Source organism: Pteropus alecto, unplaced genomic scaffold (genome assembly GCF_000325575.1).
Source record: "Pteropus alecto unplaced genomic scaffold, ASM32557v1 scaffold72, whole genome shotgun sequence".
Lineage (NCBI taxonomy): Eukaryota > Metazoa > Chordata > Mammalia > Chiroptera > Pteropodidae > Pteropus > Pteropus alecto.
In genome coordinates this window covers 6,909,756-6,930,604 of record NW_006436811.1, presented here as the reverse complement: position 1 = coordinate 6,930,604, position 20,849 = coordinate 6,909,756, and the positions used below count along the sequence as shown (strand labels likewise).

The window sequence follows — 20,849 nt, the reverse complement described above, 5'->3', positions numbered from 1 at the left end:
CCAAAAAATCCTTGGGTAAAAGGGATTCAAGGAAAATAAATTTAGAAGACCAATTATAATAAGGGAAAGATATTGATGATGGATTGAAGGTTTTGGGGGGTGGAAGTGTTCTGTAATGCCGATAAAAGGCAATACCATAGAAATAGAAAAATGATAAACACTGCATGACAGGAATGAGCACCTGGTTGTTGTTCAACAACATGAATTTGTAATGCTTTCAAGCAGCAAAAGTAGCAGATTTCCGTAAGAATGTTTAGCATGTTACCACAAAACCCAAGATTCTTCTCACCCTCTCTCCTTCCTCCCATTAAATATTTATAGAGTACCAGGTTGTAAGATACTATGTTAAAGGTAGGAATTGTCAAGAGAAGCCTAATGGATGCTAGAGATCATAATCCTCAGGTGGGCGATAAATTCCAAGGCTGGGCGGGAAGAAAAGTGGGGCCAGGAGGGGCTTCTTAGATTAGAAAACTATGAAGAGCTTGTAATTCTGGGACTTGTAATGAGCCCTAATAAAGCACGGGTTTAGTGGAAATAAAAGGACTGGGAGAGCTGGAAGGACTGGGAGAGCTGGAAGGGCAGGAGATTAGAGTCAAAGAATGGAATTTTCTAGTTCAAGTGTTTTAAATTTCTTCTTCCCTCAAAGCTACCCTTGAGGAATTCATTTTAATGTGATTCAACTGTATAACAATGCTGGAGGGGGGTGGGGTGGAATTTGCAGTGTGATTTGTAATAGCTCTTAAATAAAAATTTTATAGACATCGATGAGTTATTAGGCACAACCAGTTAGGTAAAAAGTTTAAACAATGCTCTTATTTGTTTGATGTGTAAACAGGATATCATTTATAAATAAGTCATTGTTTTTCCTTACTTCAGTGGTAGTTTGCACGCACGCGCGCGTGCGCACACACACCCCCACACACACACAGACTCATATGACCTGGTATTTGTAAAAGCATGGCTTAAAGAACAAATTCCAGTATATTGTCCTGGATCCATGTAATTGAATTTTTTCAAGAATGAACCATAACAAAGACTTCTTGGTTTATGCACTTGGCTAGGTTAGTAAACACAAAGCTGTTACTACAATGAAAGTGAATGTTTTGTCTGAGTAACAAATCAGCCACACATAAGGTAGATAAATACATGTTCATCACTATTAAAATCAAAATGGTAACTATTAAATTAAATGTTAATTAAAACAAAAATTTTAATTGTAATTTCTATGTAATTCTTATATCAGAACCTAAAATAACAAGACAAAATGATGACAGTTAACAATAATTTATACATGTCCAATTTCTAGTAGTGTTTTGATCATGTTACATATTGCCTATGAATATTGTTCCAATTGCCTCTTCCCTTTCAATTTAATTCATGAAACCTTATTATGCATCACCAATTTAATTATTCTTCAATACATTATATATTGTGCATCCACAAAATACATGAGAACACTAAGTCCATAAGGGGTGAGGCACCAAACGAAATACACATAGAGAAAACTAAATCTCTCTCAAATTCTTTAACATTACAAAAAAGTAAGCTCTGTTACGTATGTCAAGAAGTTAAGTTACTTTCCAAGAAGTATTTTCCTGCTACTGACAAAACAAGCTTCAAGGACTGATAACCTGCACGAGTGACATAAGGTGGCATAACTACCTTAACAAAAAATGAGTCACTGACATTTCCCCCCCACCACTTCCTTTCCTTTTCACCTCTTTTCCGTGGTTCTCAGATTTCATTCTCTTTCTCTCTTTTTTTTTAAAAAAAAAATAATTTAAAGACTTTATTTGTTAGAGTAGTTTTAGGCTCACAGCAAAATTGAGTGGAAGTACAAAGAGTTCCCAGATATTCCCTGCTCCTCCCAACACCATGACCTCCCCCAGCATTGCCATTTGTTACAATTGAGGAACCTACATGGGCACACCATTATCGCCCCAAGTCCACAGTTTACACTAGGGTTCATTTTTGATATTGTACATTCTATGGGTTTAGACGAATTATAATGCCACGTATCCACGGTTCAAGTATCATACAGAATAGTTTCACTGGCCTAAAAATCGCCGGTGCCCTGTTCACCTCTCCCTCCCAAACCCTGGCAACCATTGATGACCACACATACACACACACACATACAAAATAGAGAAACATGGTACATATTATTCAGCAATTTTCCTTTTTCTGAAAAACTATCAATATAGTATGAAAATCTTTTTAAAGTTAGTTCATATAGATTTACTTTATTCTATTCTATGCATCTTGAATAGTTTCACATGCCTATTTTATTATCAGTGGTTGAATATGTGGAGTTTGAAAAATAATAGATGACTGGACAGAGAAAGAGTAAGAATCAAGGTTTAAGGATGCTAAGGAAGACCAATTCTTTTTGGTGGGAACGTGGCATGTTTTGTGATTTAGTCTTTATTTTCTATTTTTTAATAAATACAACATTAACACTCTTAACTAACCTGGTGGCTTCTTGAGAATTAGGTGGGCACATATATACACACAAAAAAGAAAACCAATTAATTTTTCTCTCTTATATTGGATTAACTAATGAAGCAATGATCTGAAGACACTGAACATCAAGCACTGAAGGACAGTGACCCCTGAGTCACAGTTCACATGGCGGAGGACTGAAGAAAAGAGAGGTGCACAGAGAGAGAACTCTGAAATTTATAGTCCCCACTTAGTATTCACCTGGGCACTGAAAAGTGCATATGTGTAAATAAACTACCAGAGACTGAGATAGAACCATTGAAAAAATTAGAAGAGACAGTCTCAGGTGATCGCATGGGCCAGCAATAGCACCCATTCCCCTCAAAAGAACAAACTAATCAAAAACTGACTCACAAATACAGAGGACAATTTTGGGATGGACAGAGGGGATGGGGGTCAGGGGGCTGAGGGAATGAGGTGAAGGGTTAAAGAAGTACACATTAGTAGTTGATAGATGGTCATTGGGATGGAGAGCATGGCATAGAGAATGCAGTTAACATTAATGTATTGGCTAGGTGGAAAACCAGAAAAGAGAAGGAGCAACTAGGGGGATTGTTTTATAAACTATATAGATGTCTAACCAATGTACTGTATACTTGAAACTAATAATGAAAAAAATAGTACCCATTCCCACCACGTAAAGTAGAAAATCTAATTCATAGGACATGGGTCAGAGTATTCAAATGGCTTTTGTCTCAGTAGTGGTAGAAAAATTAGCCTGAAGATAAACCCTTCTTTGTTTATAAAAGCTTAAAAGAGAGACATGAAAGGACCAACCTTTTTCCTAGAAACTTAACCACGTTTGAGAACAAAGCTTATACAAGCTTATAAGAATCTATAATTATTTAGATCTAAGATAAAACTGACAATGTCTGGCATCCAGTAAAAAATTACTAGGCACGCAAAGAAGCAGGACAATATGATATACAATGAGATAAATCAATTTAATTGAAGCCAATGAAGAAATGACACAATTGCTAGACAAGGATATCAAAACTGTTATTGAAACTGTATTTCATATGCTCAAGAAAATAAAATTTGAAAGGTTAAGGAGAGACCTAGAAGACACAAAAAAGACATAAAATGAACTTCTAGAAACGAAAACTACAATATCTGAGACAAAAAACATGCTGGATTGAATTAATAGATTATATATTAGAGGAAAAAAGATTAGGAGACTTGAAGATTTAGTAAAAGAAATTATGCAAAAGGAAAAGCAAAAAAACAACAACAGCAACAAAAAGAACTGAAACCCTCCGCCCCAAATATCTGAAGAAATAACAGTTGAAAATTTCCAAATTCATTGATATCACATATATAAGAAATCTGACAAAACCCAAGCAGAGGAAACAGGAAGAAAACTACATCAAGCCCACATCATAATCAAATTGCTTAAAGCTAGTGAAAAAAAGAAAATCTTTAAAGCAGCTACAGAAATAAGACACCACCTGGAGGGGAACAAAGAAAGATGACTGCATATTTCTTGGCAGAACAATGCAAACTAAAAAAGAGTGAAGTAACATCTTTGAAGTACTAAAAACAGGGATGGGGAAAAAAAAAGCCAACTTTGAATTCTTTACCCAGGGAAAATATATTTCAAAAACCAAGTTGAAACCAGCAATTCCACTCCTATGTATACACTCAAAAGAATTTAAAAAGGTAGTTAAACATAATCTTGTACTTGAATGTTCATAGCAGCACTATTCACAATAGCCAAAAGGTGGAAATAACCCACTGTCCATCAATAAATGAATGAATAAACAAAAGGTGATGTATCTGGAAATGTGCTAAGCTAGTAGATATCAGGTGCTGTCACCACACAGACATATAAACAAAAGGTAAACATGTGAGGAGATATATATGTTAATTAGCTTGACTGTAGTAGTCATTTCACTGTATCTAGCTACCTATAGACATACACATAAATATCAAATACATATACATATCTCAAATCATCATGTTGTCACATTACATATATATAATTTTTATTTTAAAAAGTTAAAAATATAATAATAAAAATAAAAATTCAATCTGCAAAACAAACAAAACCCCAAAAGGTAATCACAAGAAACATAAGAAAAAAGCAGATAAGTTGGACTTCATGAAAATAAACTTTTGTGATCAAAGGACACTAACAAAGTAAAAGACAACTCACAGAATGGGAGAAAATATCTGCATATCATATATCTGATAAGGGTCAGGTATTCAGAATATATAAAAAACCCTTACAACTCAACAACAAAAAGACAAACAACTCAATTAAAACATGAGCAAAGGATGTGAACAGACATTTCTCCAAAGATATACAAATGGCAATAAGCACACAAAGCAATGTTCGACATCATAAGTTATAAGGATAATGCAAATCAAAATCACAATGAGATATGACTTCACACCTGCTAGATTAAAAAATAATAAATAAGCATTGGTGAGGGTATGAGAAATTGGAATGCTTGGGATTGCTGGTGGGAATATAAAATGCAACAGCTGCCATGGAAAACAGTTTTGTGTTTCCTCGAAAAGTTAAACACAGAATTACCATGTGACCCAGCAATTCCACTCCTTAGGTGTACACTCATAAGAACTGAAAATAGGTGTTCACACAAAAAACTTGTACATGAATGCTCATAGCAGCACTATTTATGATAGCCAAAAGATGGAAATAATCTAAATGTCCATCAGGTGATGAGCAGATAAACAAAATGTGATATAATTGTACAACGGAATACTAGTCAGTCATAAAAAAGAAATGAAGTAACAATAGATGGTACAACATGAATGAACACTGAAAACATGCTAAGTGAAAGAAGCCAAACACAAAAGTTACATATCGCATGATTCCATTGATATGATACGTAGAACAGGCAAATCCAGAGAGACAGAAAGCACACTCGTGGTTGCCAGGGGCTGGAGGGATGGGAGAATGAGAAGTGAATGCTTAATGCATACAGGGCTTCCTTCTGGGGAATGAAAATATTCTGTAACTTGACAGTGGTAATGGTTGTACATTATAAACATACCAGGGGCACTGAATTGTACAATATGGTGAAAATGGTGATTTTATGTTATGTGAATTTTACTACAGTAAAAAGGAGTGAACCCTTGACTGTATTCCTTCAGCTTATCTGGCCTTAGTAACGTAACTGAGAAATATGTTTTAACCTCGACTTTTGTTAAAAAGTAGTCAGAAATATAAATAAAACACTGTAAAATAACTTTTTGTAACATACAGAAGTGGAAAGAATTCATCACTAGTCAACCTGCTCTATAGGCATTGTTAAAAGAAGTGTATCAACCGGAAGCAATATGATGATACCAGATGGAAATTTGGATTTACCTAAAGGAATAAAGAAAAGCAGGCATGGTAAATATTTGGTTAAATATAATACCTTTTCCTCATATTATTATATCTCTTTAAAAGATTATAACTATTTATTTGAAGTAAAAATAGTAACAAGGTAGTGTGAGGTTTATACGTGTGTAAATAAAATAAACGACAATAGGAGCACAAAGACTGGGAAGGTACAAATGGAGGGATACTATTCCAAGGTCTTTAGACAATATGTGAAGTGGTAAAAGATCACATGAAACTAGATGGTGATAATTTATATATATAATTTAAAGCAACCACTGTAACAACAATTTATATATATAATTTAAAGCCACTACTGTAACAACAATTTATATATATAATTTATATATATAATTTAAAGCAACCACTATAACAACAAAGGGCTATAGCCAATAAGCCGAGATAAAATGGAATGATAAAATATACAATTAATTCAAAAGAAGGCGGGAAAAAAAGGAAAAAAAGGAGAGATAAGACCAAAAACAAATAGCAAAATAACATTTAAAAATAACCATGTCAATAAACACATTAAGATGTAAATGTTCTGGAAACCCAAATAAAAGTCCTATTTTGTCAGACTGGGTAGAATAGCAAGATCTAACTATATATGTGTACATAAGACAATTAGAAAGGTACAAGTAGGTTAAAAGTTGAAGGAAGGATGGAGAAACATACCATGTTAACATTAGTGAAAGATGTGAAACTTTTGCAATAAAAACCAAAAAAATCACAGAGAAATTAAAGATGGCCTAAATAAATGGAAAGATACATTGGGTTCATGAGTCAGAATGTTTACTATTAACACGATGCTGATTCTCATTTCATCCACAGATTCAATGCAATGCCAATCAAAATCACAGTCAGCTTTTTTTTTTCTTTTTTAGCAAAGATTATAGAATTCATATGGAGATGAAAAGGACACAGAATAGCCAAAAAGCTCTGAACCTGAACAGAGATGAAGGACCAATACTATCTAGTTCCAAGACATTATAAAGCTACTGTAATCAAGATGGTGTGATACTGACATCAAGAAACAGAACAGGATCCAGAAACGGACTCACACATACATAATTAACTGATGTTCAACAAGGGTCTTTTCAACAAATGATGTTAAAACAATTTGGTTTCTATGTGCAAGTAAGTGAATTTCAATCTTTATCTTGCACATTATACAAAAATTAGCTAAACATGGGTCAAAGACTTAAAACTATGAAAGATCTAGAGGAAAACAGACAAAAACCTTGTGACCCTGGGTTAAAAAAAGATATTTTAGATACACTACCAAACCACAATTCAAAAAAGAATGAACCAATAAATTATATATCTGATAAGAAACTCATATCTAAATTATATAAATAATGCTCAAAACTCAATAATAAGAAAACAATCTGATAAAAATGCACAAATTTTTGAACAGATATTTCTCCCAATAAGAAAAACAGGGCTACATAAAGGGATGCTCAATATCATGAGTCATCATGGAAATTCCAATTAAAACCACAAAATACCACTCACACCTATTAGAATGGCTAACAAACAAGACTGACCGTCAAGTCTTTGCAGGGATGTAGAGGAATAAGAACTTTCATATGCTGATGATGGAAATGTAAAATGGTACAAATATTTGGAAAACAGTCTGGCAGTTTCTTAATGCTTAAACAGATAACTATTATATGATCCAACTATTCCACTCCTAGGTTATTTATTCAAGAGAAACAAAAGCATATGTTTATACAAAGACTTGTACATGATGGTCATCTCAGCTTTATTTATAATATGCAAAAAATGAAAACAACCCAAATGTTTACCAACAGGTGAATGGATAAACAACTATTGTATATCCATACAATGGAATGTTATTCAGCCAAGAAAAGGAATGAACTGTAGATGAAGTTTGAAATAATTATGCAGAATAAAATAAGATAGATAAAAAAGCATATACACACATAATGCATATAGTGATTCCATTCATATAAAAGTCTAGGATCTGCTCCTGGTGAAGATGCTGTGAAGACTGTTGAACTAATATATAGCGACAGAATGCAAATCAGTGGTTGCCTGGGGATGAGGATACAGATGGGGATGGTTAGGAGGGAGAGTCCAAGGAGACAAGGAAACTTTTGGGGAGATATATGTGTTCATTATCTTCATTTCGGCTATGGTTTCATAGGTCAAAAATTATATCGTACACTTTAAATATGTGCAGTTTAGTGTTTGTCCAATATTCCTTAATTAAGCTGTTATAAAAGGAATATTTATTCTCATTTTGAATATTTTTTTATTATTTTCATTTTTGCTATTCATTTGTGAATAATCTTGGAAATATTCTGAATAGCATATAACTTAATGGTGATTCTAATATTAGTTATTTGAGCTTCATCACCTGCATATTATTTTAAAAAACTCCAAGCTGGTTTAAATATTAAACTATTCAAAAGAATATAGATCCCGAGAGAATTTCCTTCTCTGTTTTTCACCGTGTATCATGAATAGTCTATTGTTAGAGAAGCAATCTAACACAGGCATACTTTGGAGATCTTGCAGGCTCAGTTCCAGATGACAGCAATAAAGTGATTATCGCAATAAAGCGAGTCGCACAAATTTATTGGTTTTCCAGTGTATATAAGTTTTCCAGTGTATATATGCAGTATGTTTACACTATACTGCAGCTTATTAAGTGTGTGACAGCAATATGTCTGAAAAAACAATGCATATACCTCGATTAGAAATACTTTATTGCTAAAAATTGCTAACCATCATCTGAGCTTTCAACGAGTTGTAATCTTTTTGCTGATGAAGGGTCTTGCCCTGATACTGTGGCTGCCGAGTCCTCCAGGTGGTGGTTGCTGAAGGCGGAGGGTGGCTGTTATTTCTTAAATAAAACAATAAAGTTTGCTGCATCAATGGACTCTTCTTTTCACAGATTTCTTTGTAGCATGTGATGTTGTTTGATAGCATCTTACCCACAGTACTTTCAAAATTGGAGTCAATCTTCACAAACTCTACTGCTGCTTATCGACTAAGTTTGTGTAATATTTTATCATCCTCTGTGTTCAACAATCTTCATGACATCTTCACCAGGAGTAGATTCTTTCTCAAGAAACCACTTTCCTTGCTCATCCATAAGAAGCAACTCCTCACCCATGAAAGTTTTATCATGAGATTTTACAGCAATTCAATCACACCTTCAGGCTCCACTTCTAATTCTAGTTCTCTTGCTCTTTGCAGTTACTTCCTTCATTGAGTCTTGAAATCCCTCAAAATCATCCATGAGGGTTGGAATCAACTTCTTCCAAATTCCTGGTAAGGCTGATATTATGATCGCTTCCCATGAATCACAAACATTCTTAATGATATTAGAATGGTGAATCCTCTCCAGAAGGTTTTCAACTTACTTTGCCCAGCTCCATCAGAGGAAGCACTATCTATGCCTAAGGCAGTTATAAGCATATGAAATGTATTCCTAAATACTAAGATTTGAAAGTCAAAATTACTCCTTGATCCATGGGCTGCAACATTCTAGAAGGCATCTTCTTCCAATATAAGGCTGCTCTGTCTACATTAAAAACCCATTGTTTAGTGTAGCCACCTTCATTAATTATCTTAGCTAGATCTCCCGGATAACTTGCTGCAGCTTCTTTATTAGCATTTGCTGCTTCATCTTGCACTTTTATGTGATGGAGATGGCTTCTTTCCTTAAACCTCATGAACCAACTTTTGCTAGCTTCAAACTTTTTCTTCTGCAGCTTCCTCACCTCTCTCAGCCTTCATAGAACTGAGAGAGTTAGGGCCTTGCTCTGGACTAGGCTTTGGCTTAAGGGAATGTTGTGGTTGGTTCAATCTTCTATCTATTCCACTAAAATTTTCTCCATATCAGTGATAAGGAGCTTAAGGGAATGTTGTGGTTGGTTTGATCTTCTATCTATTCCACTAAAATTTTCTCCATGTCAGTGATAAGGATGTTTTGCTTTCTTATGATTCGTGTGTTCACTGGAGTAGCACTTTTTAAAATTTCCTTCAAGGACTCTTCCTTTGAATTAGCAACTTGGCTAACTTTTTTTCATAAGATGACTAACTTTTGGCCTAGCTTTCTCAGCTTATAACATACCTTCCTGACTAAGTTTACCATTCCTAGCTTTTGATTTAAAGTAAGAGATGTGCAACTCTTTCTTTCACTTGAACACTTAGAGGCCACTGTAGGGTTATTAACTGGCCTAATTTCAATATTGTTGTGTTTCATGGAACAGGGAGGCCCAAGGAGAGGGAGAGCGATGGGGGAAAGGCCAGCTGGTGGAGCAGTCAGAACACACAGAGCATCTATCAGTTAAGTTCACTGTCATACAGGTGTGATTTGTGGTGCTCTAAAACAATTACAATAGTAACATCAAAGATAACTGATCACAGATCACCATAACAAATATAACAACGAAGTTTAAAATATTGCGAGAATTACTGAAATGTGACACAGAGACATGAAGTGAACAAATGCTGTTGTAAAAACAGCACCAACAGATTTGCTCAACACAGGGTTGCCGCAGACCTTTAATTTATAAAAAACAGTACCTGTGAAGTGCAAAAAAGCAAAGTGCAGTAAAAGAAGCTGTGCTTGTAACATAACCTTTCAGAGCAATTAGTTTATGCAATTATTTTCAATTTAAGCTATCTAATTTTTGTGAGGCAGAGAAAAGCAAAATCCATGGAATATTTCAAATTAGGATACTTTATTTTCAATCTTAAGGGAAAAGCTATATACCCAGTCCACATAAACCTTTTAATATAGTGTTATTGATTCTTTCCTCATAAAGCTTCTGAAAAAATTTCAAATATACACAAAAGTACAGAACTATATGTACCCATCACCTAGCTTCAAACATTATTAACATTTTGAAATTCTTGTTTTATCTGTTGAGCCCTCCCCTCCCACCTTCCTTATGGAATATTTTAGAGTAAATTCCAAGCCATCATACCATTTCATATCACAAATGTTTCAATATTTAAGTCTTTTCCTCAATATTAGACAATAGCTTTAAAAGGATTGTTTCATACAAAGTTAACTATACTTCATTACAAGAACACTTACTTTCTTATATTTTCTCCCTACAAGTTGTATAGGAGTGTGTATTGATTGATTAATTCCTATTTCAAAAGACTGAACTGCTCTGGAAGGTGGTTTTTAAGAAAGGCAATATAAAGATATACATATATATAAATTTATATGAATTTTAATATTCTATTTTTTAGAAATATTTTTGATAGGTTATTCTGAAATTAAAACAAACATGAGGAATCTACAGTATGTTAACATACAGAGGTTCGTTTGTTATTTTCGTTGTTTTTCATATATCCTTCCATGCCTTCATCCAGCAGTGTGCTGGAGCGGGCTTGTAGGAGTTTCTGAGAGCTGACTAGTAAATTTTTAGGAATTTTGTGAGCTGGTTGTTCAACATTATTATTAGAAATTACTTAGATTTAAAATAAAATAAATTTCATTGAAAAAGGAAGAAATACTGAAAAACATCAATTTTTAATTACTTTGCTATAGTTTACTATTATCTATGCTCTTGAGCTTATTTATGTCTATTGTCTTGGTACGGCGGAAGCATTATTTAATGGTGCACTACTGAGCAACTTTACTCCGTGCTCAGCAACATTAAGATAGCAGCTTGAAGTTAGTCACAGTGGGAATATTTATCTTACAGATATAAGCAAATGCTGCAAACCAGAGCCATCCCTCACACCTCCGCCCAGAGAGCCAGTTGTTAATATTCGTTAGCACAACACCCCTTCTGCCATGAGCATTAATTATGTGTCAGGCACGGCAGTAATATGAAAGATTTCTGAGTTTTTAAAATCTGAGCATAAAGAGCCTCCTAATGTTCAGTATAGCACTTTAATAGAGGGCACCATGAAGACAAATGTGAATAGGTCCTTAAGGAAACAAACTAAAAATACATGGTATGTATTAATATTTTTTTATATATGTCTTTGTAAAAGGAACACTAGTGAGGTGGCATCTTTGGTTTTGTTTTATTACTTGAATTTTCAGAAGTACAGAAAAATGTAATTAGGTGTTGACTTAAATAGTAAGAGGACTTAAAATACTATGTAGAACGTATATATAGCTGACCTTGAACAGCACAGGTTTAATGTGCATGTCTACTTACATGCAGATTTTTTTTCAATAAATATACAGTTGGCCCTCCATAACCCCGTGTTTCTCATCCTAGGTAGGGAACCTGTAGATGCAGAAGGCGAGCCTTATGCATGTCCTACACCACTTCATACAAGAGACCGGAGCATCTCCGGATTCTGGTAGCTGTTGGGGGTCCTGGAACCAATCCCTGGTGGATACCGAAGGACAACTGTAGTAAAGCTTTTGGGGAGTCAAAAGTTATACGGTGATGTTCAACTGCACAGGAGTCAGCGCCCCTAACCCCCTGGTTGTTCAAGGTTCAATTGTATATTCTTTAAATGATACAACATAAGGCTAAGGAAAATAAAAAATATGAATCTAATTTTAAAAATATATAATTTGGGAACTATCATATACTTAAGAATGTGAGAGCTTAAGTATATATCAAGTTAAGCATGTTTAATAGATAAATTATTTTTCACAAGTTAAAGAAGTCAAAAAGCAAAATCTATTTTAAAAATAAGGCTTTAGTTAAAAAGTTAAAATGCTACCAAAATGTGCCAAACTTGTTTTGCCAGTTGATATTCCCAGAAATCAAAGCTTCGTCTGTCTAGTCTGCATTTACATTTAGTCTGGGCATTTAATCTCTCTTTTGATCTTAGTTTTGCCATATACTGGAAGTTGTTTTATAAGGCTTTAATACTGTTAGTTTCATAAATTGTAAAATCGTTTTGTGCTAGCAAACAGCTTATTATAAAACTACTCAGAAAATACACAAAGGAGTAACAAAGAATTAAACGAACACTGTGATTCTTTATATGTGTTTCTTTTGTTTAAATTATTTACCTCTTGTGAAAGCTGTGTTACTTGGTCCTTTTGATGTTCCAGGTCTTTTAAAACCGATGAGTTTTGTTTTTCTAACTGAAGCACTCTTCTTGCCAAGTGGACACTAGGCGAATGAAATAAAAAAATTAATGCTTATAAAAGGGGAATGCTATCTGAAATATTCAAAATGTATTTGTATACTTGAAAACTGACTTAGCATTTTCTAATAATGCTTAAATATTAACAGAAAAATATGAAGTCAAATAATATTTTCAGGTGTCAACCAATATTCTAATAACTCAGATTTTGAAAGTAACATTAAAATCTCCACAATAACATAACTGTGATATACTGGTTACTGCAGTAATGGTTTCTAGCCCTTGCTACAGTGCAGAATTACATTATGATTCTTGTTTGAAAAGACCACAAGATAGCAATTTACAGCTTTTCTCCATTTTTATAAAAATTTCCCATTTACAAACAAATCAGGCAATTAGTTGAAACAATAATAAGCTGGCACTTTGAAAGGCATCAGTGTTTACCCCAGACAACATAATGCATTTCATAATACAAAACTCAAGTGAATAGATTTTCTGTTGAAAGAGAAGGAAAAGATGTATGAAAAGTGGAAAATGTCTAAAGGCAAAGTTTCCGTACTAAATCACAAGATGATTACAACTTATTTTACTGAGTGTAACCTTTAAATTTAAGTTGCTTTAGAATTTAAAATCACATTCAATGTAAAATGTCTCAATTCTACTTCTAAGACATAATTAAAAAAAAAAGGTTCAGCTATAAAATCATTTCTTCTAACTACTGGGGGGAATAAGTAACATGTTTTTTTTTTAAAAGAATTGCTTATTATGGTGAGAAGACATGTTGCTCCAAAGACCTTCTCTGTAATTCCCAAAACTTAAAAATTTCATATCGATCACATTTTCATCCTATGAGCTGGCAATCTATTAATATCTCAACTGCGAAATCCCTGGAATTCAAGAAGACAAGATGTTTTACAATGACAAGAAGTAAAATATCTTCTTTCTAAATAAAACTATAGGACAAAAACAATTCCATTGTGTTTTTAATATTTTCTGACATTAGATAAAGCAATGCAGACAAAACTCTGAAAATGATAACTATCATCCTACACATTTATTTCTAAAAACTCGTTCCTGTTTTTCCAAATACAAAAGTTGAGTTTTGGTAAAAGTTTATACAGTGAATTAAGTAGTTTATTTATAAAACAACAGTTTTATTAATATAAAATTTATTGATATGTAATTTACATACCATGAAGTCCACTCTTATTTAAAGTGTTCACTTCAATGGTTTTCAGTATAAAGTTGTTCAACTATCAGTATAATCTAATCATTTTAGAACATTTTTATTATCCAAAGTAGGAAATCTGTACCCATTAGCCTCATCCCCATCCTCCCAGCCCCGACCTGGGGAACCACTAATCTATTTTCTTCCTTTACAGATTTTGAAGGTGTTCACAGATTTGGCTATCTTGTTTTCTGTCCCCTGACCTAAAACATCCCAAGTTCTCTCAAATCTGATCCTAAAATAAGATCTCTACAAATAAAATAATCTTAATGCTAATTTTATATTATGTTTACATTTTAAATTGGTTGATTATATTATATGTTTGCAAACACTAGTATTTTATATCATTAGCTCTGTTTTTTATTAGGCTAACTGAAAAACCTTGGAGTTACTTTCATTCATATTTTCATTCTCTTTCATCCTTCATGTATGTTAGGAATTTGGCTTTTCATCTTTCTGTCTCCCACAAAACTCAGCATCAGGGTCTTTTTGTACCTAGTAAATTCTCAGTAAATGGATGTTGAAAGTATAGACCACATTTGTGTAATGCTCAGTCAGTTTAGAACAATGAACACAATCAAATGCTATTTATTGCACAGAATCAGAGTTACGGATGAGATGAAATGGAATAAAAAGGAATGTGAGAAAATAATGAGATGCAAAGGTTACCCATTACCAACATTTTGAAGAAGATAATTACTTGCAGACATTAAGTTTAATAAGATTAAGTAGCTCATTTGGTTTGGGTGCTTTTTGTTTTGTTTGGGAATTACATAACTCTCTCATGCAGACATAGTGTGATATCATTTATCAATGCAAAATACCATGTAACATAAAACATTGAATTCAAGAAACTCTTGGTGTGGTGATGCTTAAGTCTTACCATCAAGGCTACTTCCTTTTACTAAGAAATTCCCTGATTTTGTTTGGGGGATTCTGAGTAAGAAAAATCAATCATAAACAGCTGGAAGATACCTTATGATTTCCTGAAATTGCTCATAAATGTGTTCTACTGCTCTGATTACTAGCCTGTAGTACTGTTTTGAGAAAAACTTTCTAGGAACTAGTATTGACATGAATGACTGTGACTATTATTATGAATGTTGATGTCATTTATGACACATAATGGTTATGACGTAGAAGACACTGTGGTACAACTGGTCTCCAGTTGATCTATTGATCATGTTACAGAAATGAACTTCTAAGTCTCAGTTACATGGATAGAAGAGTACATCTCATCAGTACATCAGAAATGGTGTAACGGTACTAAGGTTCTTAGGCTGCCTTAAAAATGACCCATTTAGCCTGTGATATTATGGGGGAGGGGGAGACAAAAAGAACAAAACCAAGAATAATAAAAAATAATATTGTGAAATCTTTTTCTTTAAAAAGTTATATATTTAAGCAGATAGAACACATAAGATTACAATTTTTTTCATCATTATAATACTTGAAATTAAACAAAAAAGATAAATGGAAAATTAGCAATTTTTTTCTTGATCATGAATATCAATGAAGGCAGAAAAAACAGGATGAATTAGAAGAAACATATTCATTAATTAATTGAATAAGATATTCATGAAAACACTCTTTAAACAAACATTTATTAAAAGCCTATAATCTACATAGGTACTGGGAATAGATAATTTCTGCCTGGAGGATCTAACAGTCTTCTGAGGAAGACAGGCAACTAAAAAATTATTGTAGTGTGCTAAATGTTATGAAAGGGCACAAGGAGGAATGAAAACTAATGCTGACTAATCTGGTGAAGAAGCAGAAAAAGAATATTGTGGGTAGAGGGAAAATCATAAGTAAAGGATGATCTGCTAGAGAAAACTAGGGAGTATGGTATTGATGGTTAAAACATACAGGACATGGTGAGAGTTGAAGCTAGAAAGATAAAGGCAGGGATATATGATGAAAGACCTTGTACAACAAGCTGAATTTAAATTTTATCATTAAGGTGGTTATGCATGACATGATCAGATCTGTACTTGAGAGAGTCCTCTATCAACACTGTGGAGGATGACTTGGAGAAGGAAGATGTGAGCCAATTAGAAGGTTAAGGTCATAGTCTAGACCAGTTTTCCAAAAGTAGTTATGTACAAAATAACTCACTGAAGAGTGGGAAATATTAGTTACATTTATTTCAATATTTGTATCTTTAAGTTTTAATTTTTCTGTATAGGTTTTATAATATACATAAAATTCTATTTATGATAGTACATGCATACAACTTATAAATAAACATAAACACATAATCTATATTGGTGGGTATATGCTCAACTGCTTTTCCAATAGGGATTCATATCAAAAAGTTTGGAGACCACTGGTTTAGGTCAGTTTTGTCTAACAGAAATATAATGTAATTAAAAAAATTCTAGCAGCTACATTAAAAATAGTTTGAAGCCCTTATCTCACATGATATGAAAAAATTAACTCAAAGTAGATCAAAAGCCTTCATGCGAGACCTAAAACTATAAATTCTTAGAAAATTTACAGGAGTAAATCTTCATTAACTTGGATTTAGCAAAGGATTCTCAGATATGGCTCTAAAAGCACAAGCAACAAGAGAAAAATTAGATAAACTGGACTGCATCAAAATTAAAATGTTTTGTGCTTCCAAAGACTCCATCGAGTTAAAAGAGACTACCCATGGAATGGAATAAAAATTTCAAAATATATCTGATAAGGACTTGTACCCAGAAAATAAAAATAACTCTCACAGTTCAACCATAAAAAGACAACCCTATTACAGCATTCACAACAGTACCCTGCCTACAGAAAGGTCTAAATAATTGCATACATACATCTTTGCACTCTTTGTACTGTGACTTATTAGAAAGTATAATAATTGGGTCAAAACACATGTGTTTTATAAATTTTTGCACATTTCTCTTAAAAGGCTGTACAATTTTAAATTCTCATGAACTAAAATAAAAGTTCTCTGAGGACAGGAATTTTTTATTTATTTTGTTTTCTAATGTATTATTCTAAGTGGCTTGAATAATACCTGGTATAGTAATAACTTGTTCAGTAATAAACTATTGAATGAATAAACTTTATGTAAGATTTCCTGTTTCTTCATACCTAGCCAATACTGGACATCATCAATCTTTAATAGTTTTCTTAACCTTATAAACAACAGAATCTTATTTTAAATTAAATTTCTTTATTTGTGAGGTTAAACATCGTCTCATATATTTTTCGGATATTTGTATTTCTTATTTAATAAAATGATTTATGTCCTTTCCTCAGCCATTCCAAATCTTACTTACATGGCTAATTCTATTCTACATCTAAATTATTTAAAAACATCAAGGCCTTCTATAATCTCAAGTGAACCAACATTATTTTCCATTAATGTCTACTTAATGTCCCACAACCACGTTTTGTATATGCCTTCCACTATACCTCTACTGGTCCTCCAGCCTGAAGAAGATAGGTTATTCCACTACTTGAGAGTCCAACTTTTCTTAAAATTTCCCTTCAAGTTCCATCTCCTCCATTTCTAACCATGCCAGCCTTCACTGATCTCTATTCCTCTGACTGATACAAACTAGCACACAATATAGCAATAAATTATATATTTTTGGGTGTTTATTGATATTCTTTCTTATATGTTCATCTTTCCCCAACAGATGCAACTTACATGCAGGCATGGGTCTTATTCCCTGTAGTGTGTGATCAACAGAATGAGCAAGCACTTAGTAAATCTTTCCTGACTGATTTTGTTGTACGTGAATTTTGTTCAAATGAATACACTTCTAGAAACCATATTTCAAGGTTGCAGAGTCTCAATATTACAGTATAACTAATGCTCAGCTTCTAAGCTCTGAACTAGCAACGAAAAAGTACATAAAGTTAGTAAGGGAAGAAGGCAAATGTCACAGATATCAACTCGCCTCTTCTATATTTTAAAGATTCTCCTAAATCTTTAAATATGGCATATTGCTGTGGTGAGTGATTTGGTGTTACAGGTGGAGTCTGTTTAGAAATCTGAGATATTAGAAATTAGAAGGGGGAGGATTTAGTTTAACTGAAATTCAAAGAAAGACAAATGAAGAATTGCTCAACTATAGCTGAGTTTATGTCTCCTTAACTAAAATTCATATACGATGAAAACAAATCCTTTCCAAATTCTTTATAATGAGTAACTATGGATATGGTCAGGGAAAATGACTCCTGGTAAAGGTTATTTATTTATTTTGCATAGAATGTACTAAACTTTAGTAAGCACTGCTTTTCTAGGCTATCCGTTGAGACACTAAAGTAGGCATAACACCACTTTTCTTATATATATTAATTGTCATGTGATTTTTACTTGTACCAAGATTAAGACTGCCATCAATTGAAATTAATAGTACAGAGTACGGTTTTGTGTTTAAAAAATTAAACCAAAATTTCACTTGTTATCTGGTAAACTTATTTCACCAAGGGTTATCTGTTAGATCTCTCATCACTTGACTCCAAATAAAAGTTATTCTGTTGGATCTGTCAATGGCTGTCAGTACATCTGATTATTATATACAATTTCAAAATACTATAGCCCAGCCAATGTGAACATGGAGGACCTCTATATCTGAGATGTCAAAGCACAATGGAGAACTAATGCTCTGTCCCGAGTCCTTCAAAGGTTCCGGAGTACATAAGTGTATTTATTTAGATACTTGCTAATTAGTTACTCGGTATGAATTAAAACTTGGCTTTTTGATCCTTTTCAATTTTAGCACGTCAAAATTCTGTCTCTATTAGCATGACACGAAAATATAATTAAAAAAAGGGCTCGTGTGCCAGAATGATTCTAGCTTCAGAATGCTTCAGGTTGGTCCCTGCACTGCCTGCTCTGGTGGCATTTACTGAGGACTAAATAGTGGTTTCACACTGAAGACTGTTCCTAAAACCAACTCAAATGAAATAAACACAACTTTCTTTAAGGACAAATTTGAGAACTCATACCTATGAGAATAAAGAAGAAAAAACAAAGTTTTGTTATGTACAAAAGTTTGCTAGAGGAAATAAAAGTTTTCTCTGCTTTATTTTTTTCCTTTATTATGAAGCTCAATCGACTGTGAAAGTTTCAACTTAAAGCTCTAGATAGAAACCCAAACAAAAGGTCTATAGTATGCAGTAAATCTTGCAATCTGAAAGGTTTAAAAACCTTCAGAGAAGTCTCCACATTCAGAAATGCCGAAACAAACAGAGAAGCACACACTAAGACCGCATGAGTGCCTGGGTGTTACCCAGTTAGTGCTGCAGGTTAAAGAACAGAACCAAAACATGTAACCAGAAAATCTTGTTTGCTATTTTCAAAACAATCATGACCGAAACAAAAACATTACTTCAGATTTTCAAGTTTGGTCAAGTCAAGAAGAGCCCATTTTATTTTAATCTACTTTAATTGTATTAGCCCTTTTAACTTTCCACAACTTTGTCCCAAGAAGAGTCTAAAACAATATTTAGTTATTGTTCATATCTCTGTTGAAAGTTCTAAAGGCGAGTAATCTTATTTACTAATTTTAATGTATTTAAGAGATTTTTGGGAGTTATTTTTCAAACTAATTTGGAAAGTTAATTTTCTACTTCTTTATAGGAAATTGGCATATAGCACATATCTCAAGAAACTGACTGATATCAAAGGAAGTAAATTACAAAACTAGCTTCATGTCCAGGGGGCATCTCTACTAATTATTTCAAGAGATCTCATTAAAATTTTAAAACAAAATTGTTTTAAATGACAACTCAAATTGTGCCTAAAGTTTTTGGAACACTGGCTTTTGCTCTAAAATCAACTCTGCAATTTACTTTAACATAAACTGGCATAACAAACTAACATTTATTGAACTCTATGCCAGGCGCTCTGTGGTAAACTTTGCATCCATTTTCTCATTTTAATTTCATAATGTACCTTGGGTAGCAAGAGGCAACTAATGAAAAATTTCAGTGGCTATCCAGTTTATTAATAGCAATATGGCACTCAAAAACAGAAGGCCTAAAAATTAAAGTTTCAGATAACCAATGAAAACTATCTTCTTGAAGAATACTCAGTGACATAAGAAAATGTTCAAGGTATAAAAAGTTAAATGTCTAAATTACATACAATAATATCCTAACTATGTAAGAAAAAACATATACCTGTATAAATTTTTGAATCGTTTCTTTGGATGTTAGGATTACCAATAATTTTCCTAACACTCTAAAATAAACATGTATTACTTTTATAATCAGAAAGTCCCTCTAATGAAGTGTTACCCAAAAATACTTAAATCTGGTTGTTGAATATATGAGATTTTAAATCAAATTTAGTATGAATAGACTATATTGTGTAGTCGTTGGGAATTAAGTTCTTTCAAAATTTTAGTATTTTTTGGTATAGGGTAACATATAATGAAAACTTAATTATGCAAATATTTCATTTGCTGTTCTATAATTCACCTTTACGTTTTCATTCCTTAATTTCATATGTGAAAATTTAATATAGATTTTCTCTCAAAAGGCTAAATTGCTTTCATTTTAAATAAATTAAACTTAACCAGAGCACAAAGTCATTGACTTCTTTACAAATATCCATTAAGAAATATGGACTTTGCGAACTTCAGAAACAGGGATCTTCCTTGCCGCTGGTCAATTCTGGGCATACAGTAGGCACTCAATAAAAGTTGTTGAATGAATGGCTGAAGGAATGCATAAATGTCCTCTTTGGCTATCTAG

At 33.1% G+C, this 20,849-nt stretch overlaps 1 protein-coding gene across 5 annotated transcripts in view; it reads right to left on the bottom strand.

The window, feature by feature from the left end:
• PIBF1 (progesterone immunomodulatory binding factor 1) overlaps window positions 1-20,849 on the bottom strand; it is a 149,730-nt gene that overhangs the window by 40,696 nt on the left and 88,185 nt on the right. For all 5 annotated transcript variants that reach the window (XR_003046885.1, XM_025048173.1, XM_015590851.2 and 2 more), the window contains exon 14: window positions 12,834-12,936. Coding sequence is in view for 4 of the 5 variants with exons in the window: in XM_025048173.1 (XP_024903941.1) it covers window positions 12,834-12,936 (103 nt within the window). In the remaining variant the exon portion in view is untranslated. The remainder of the gene's footprint in view (window positions 1-12,833; window positions 12,937-20,849) is intronic.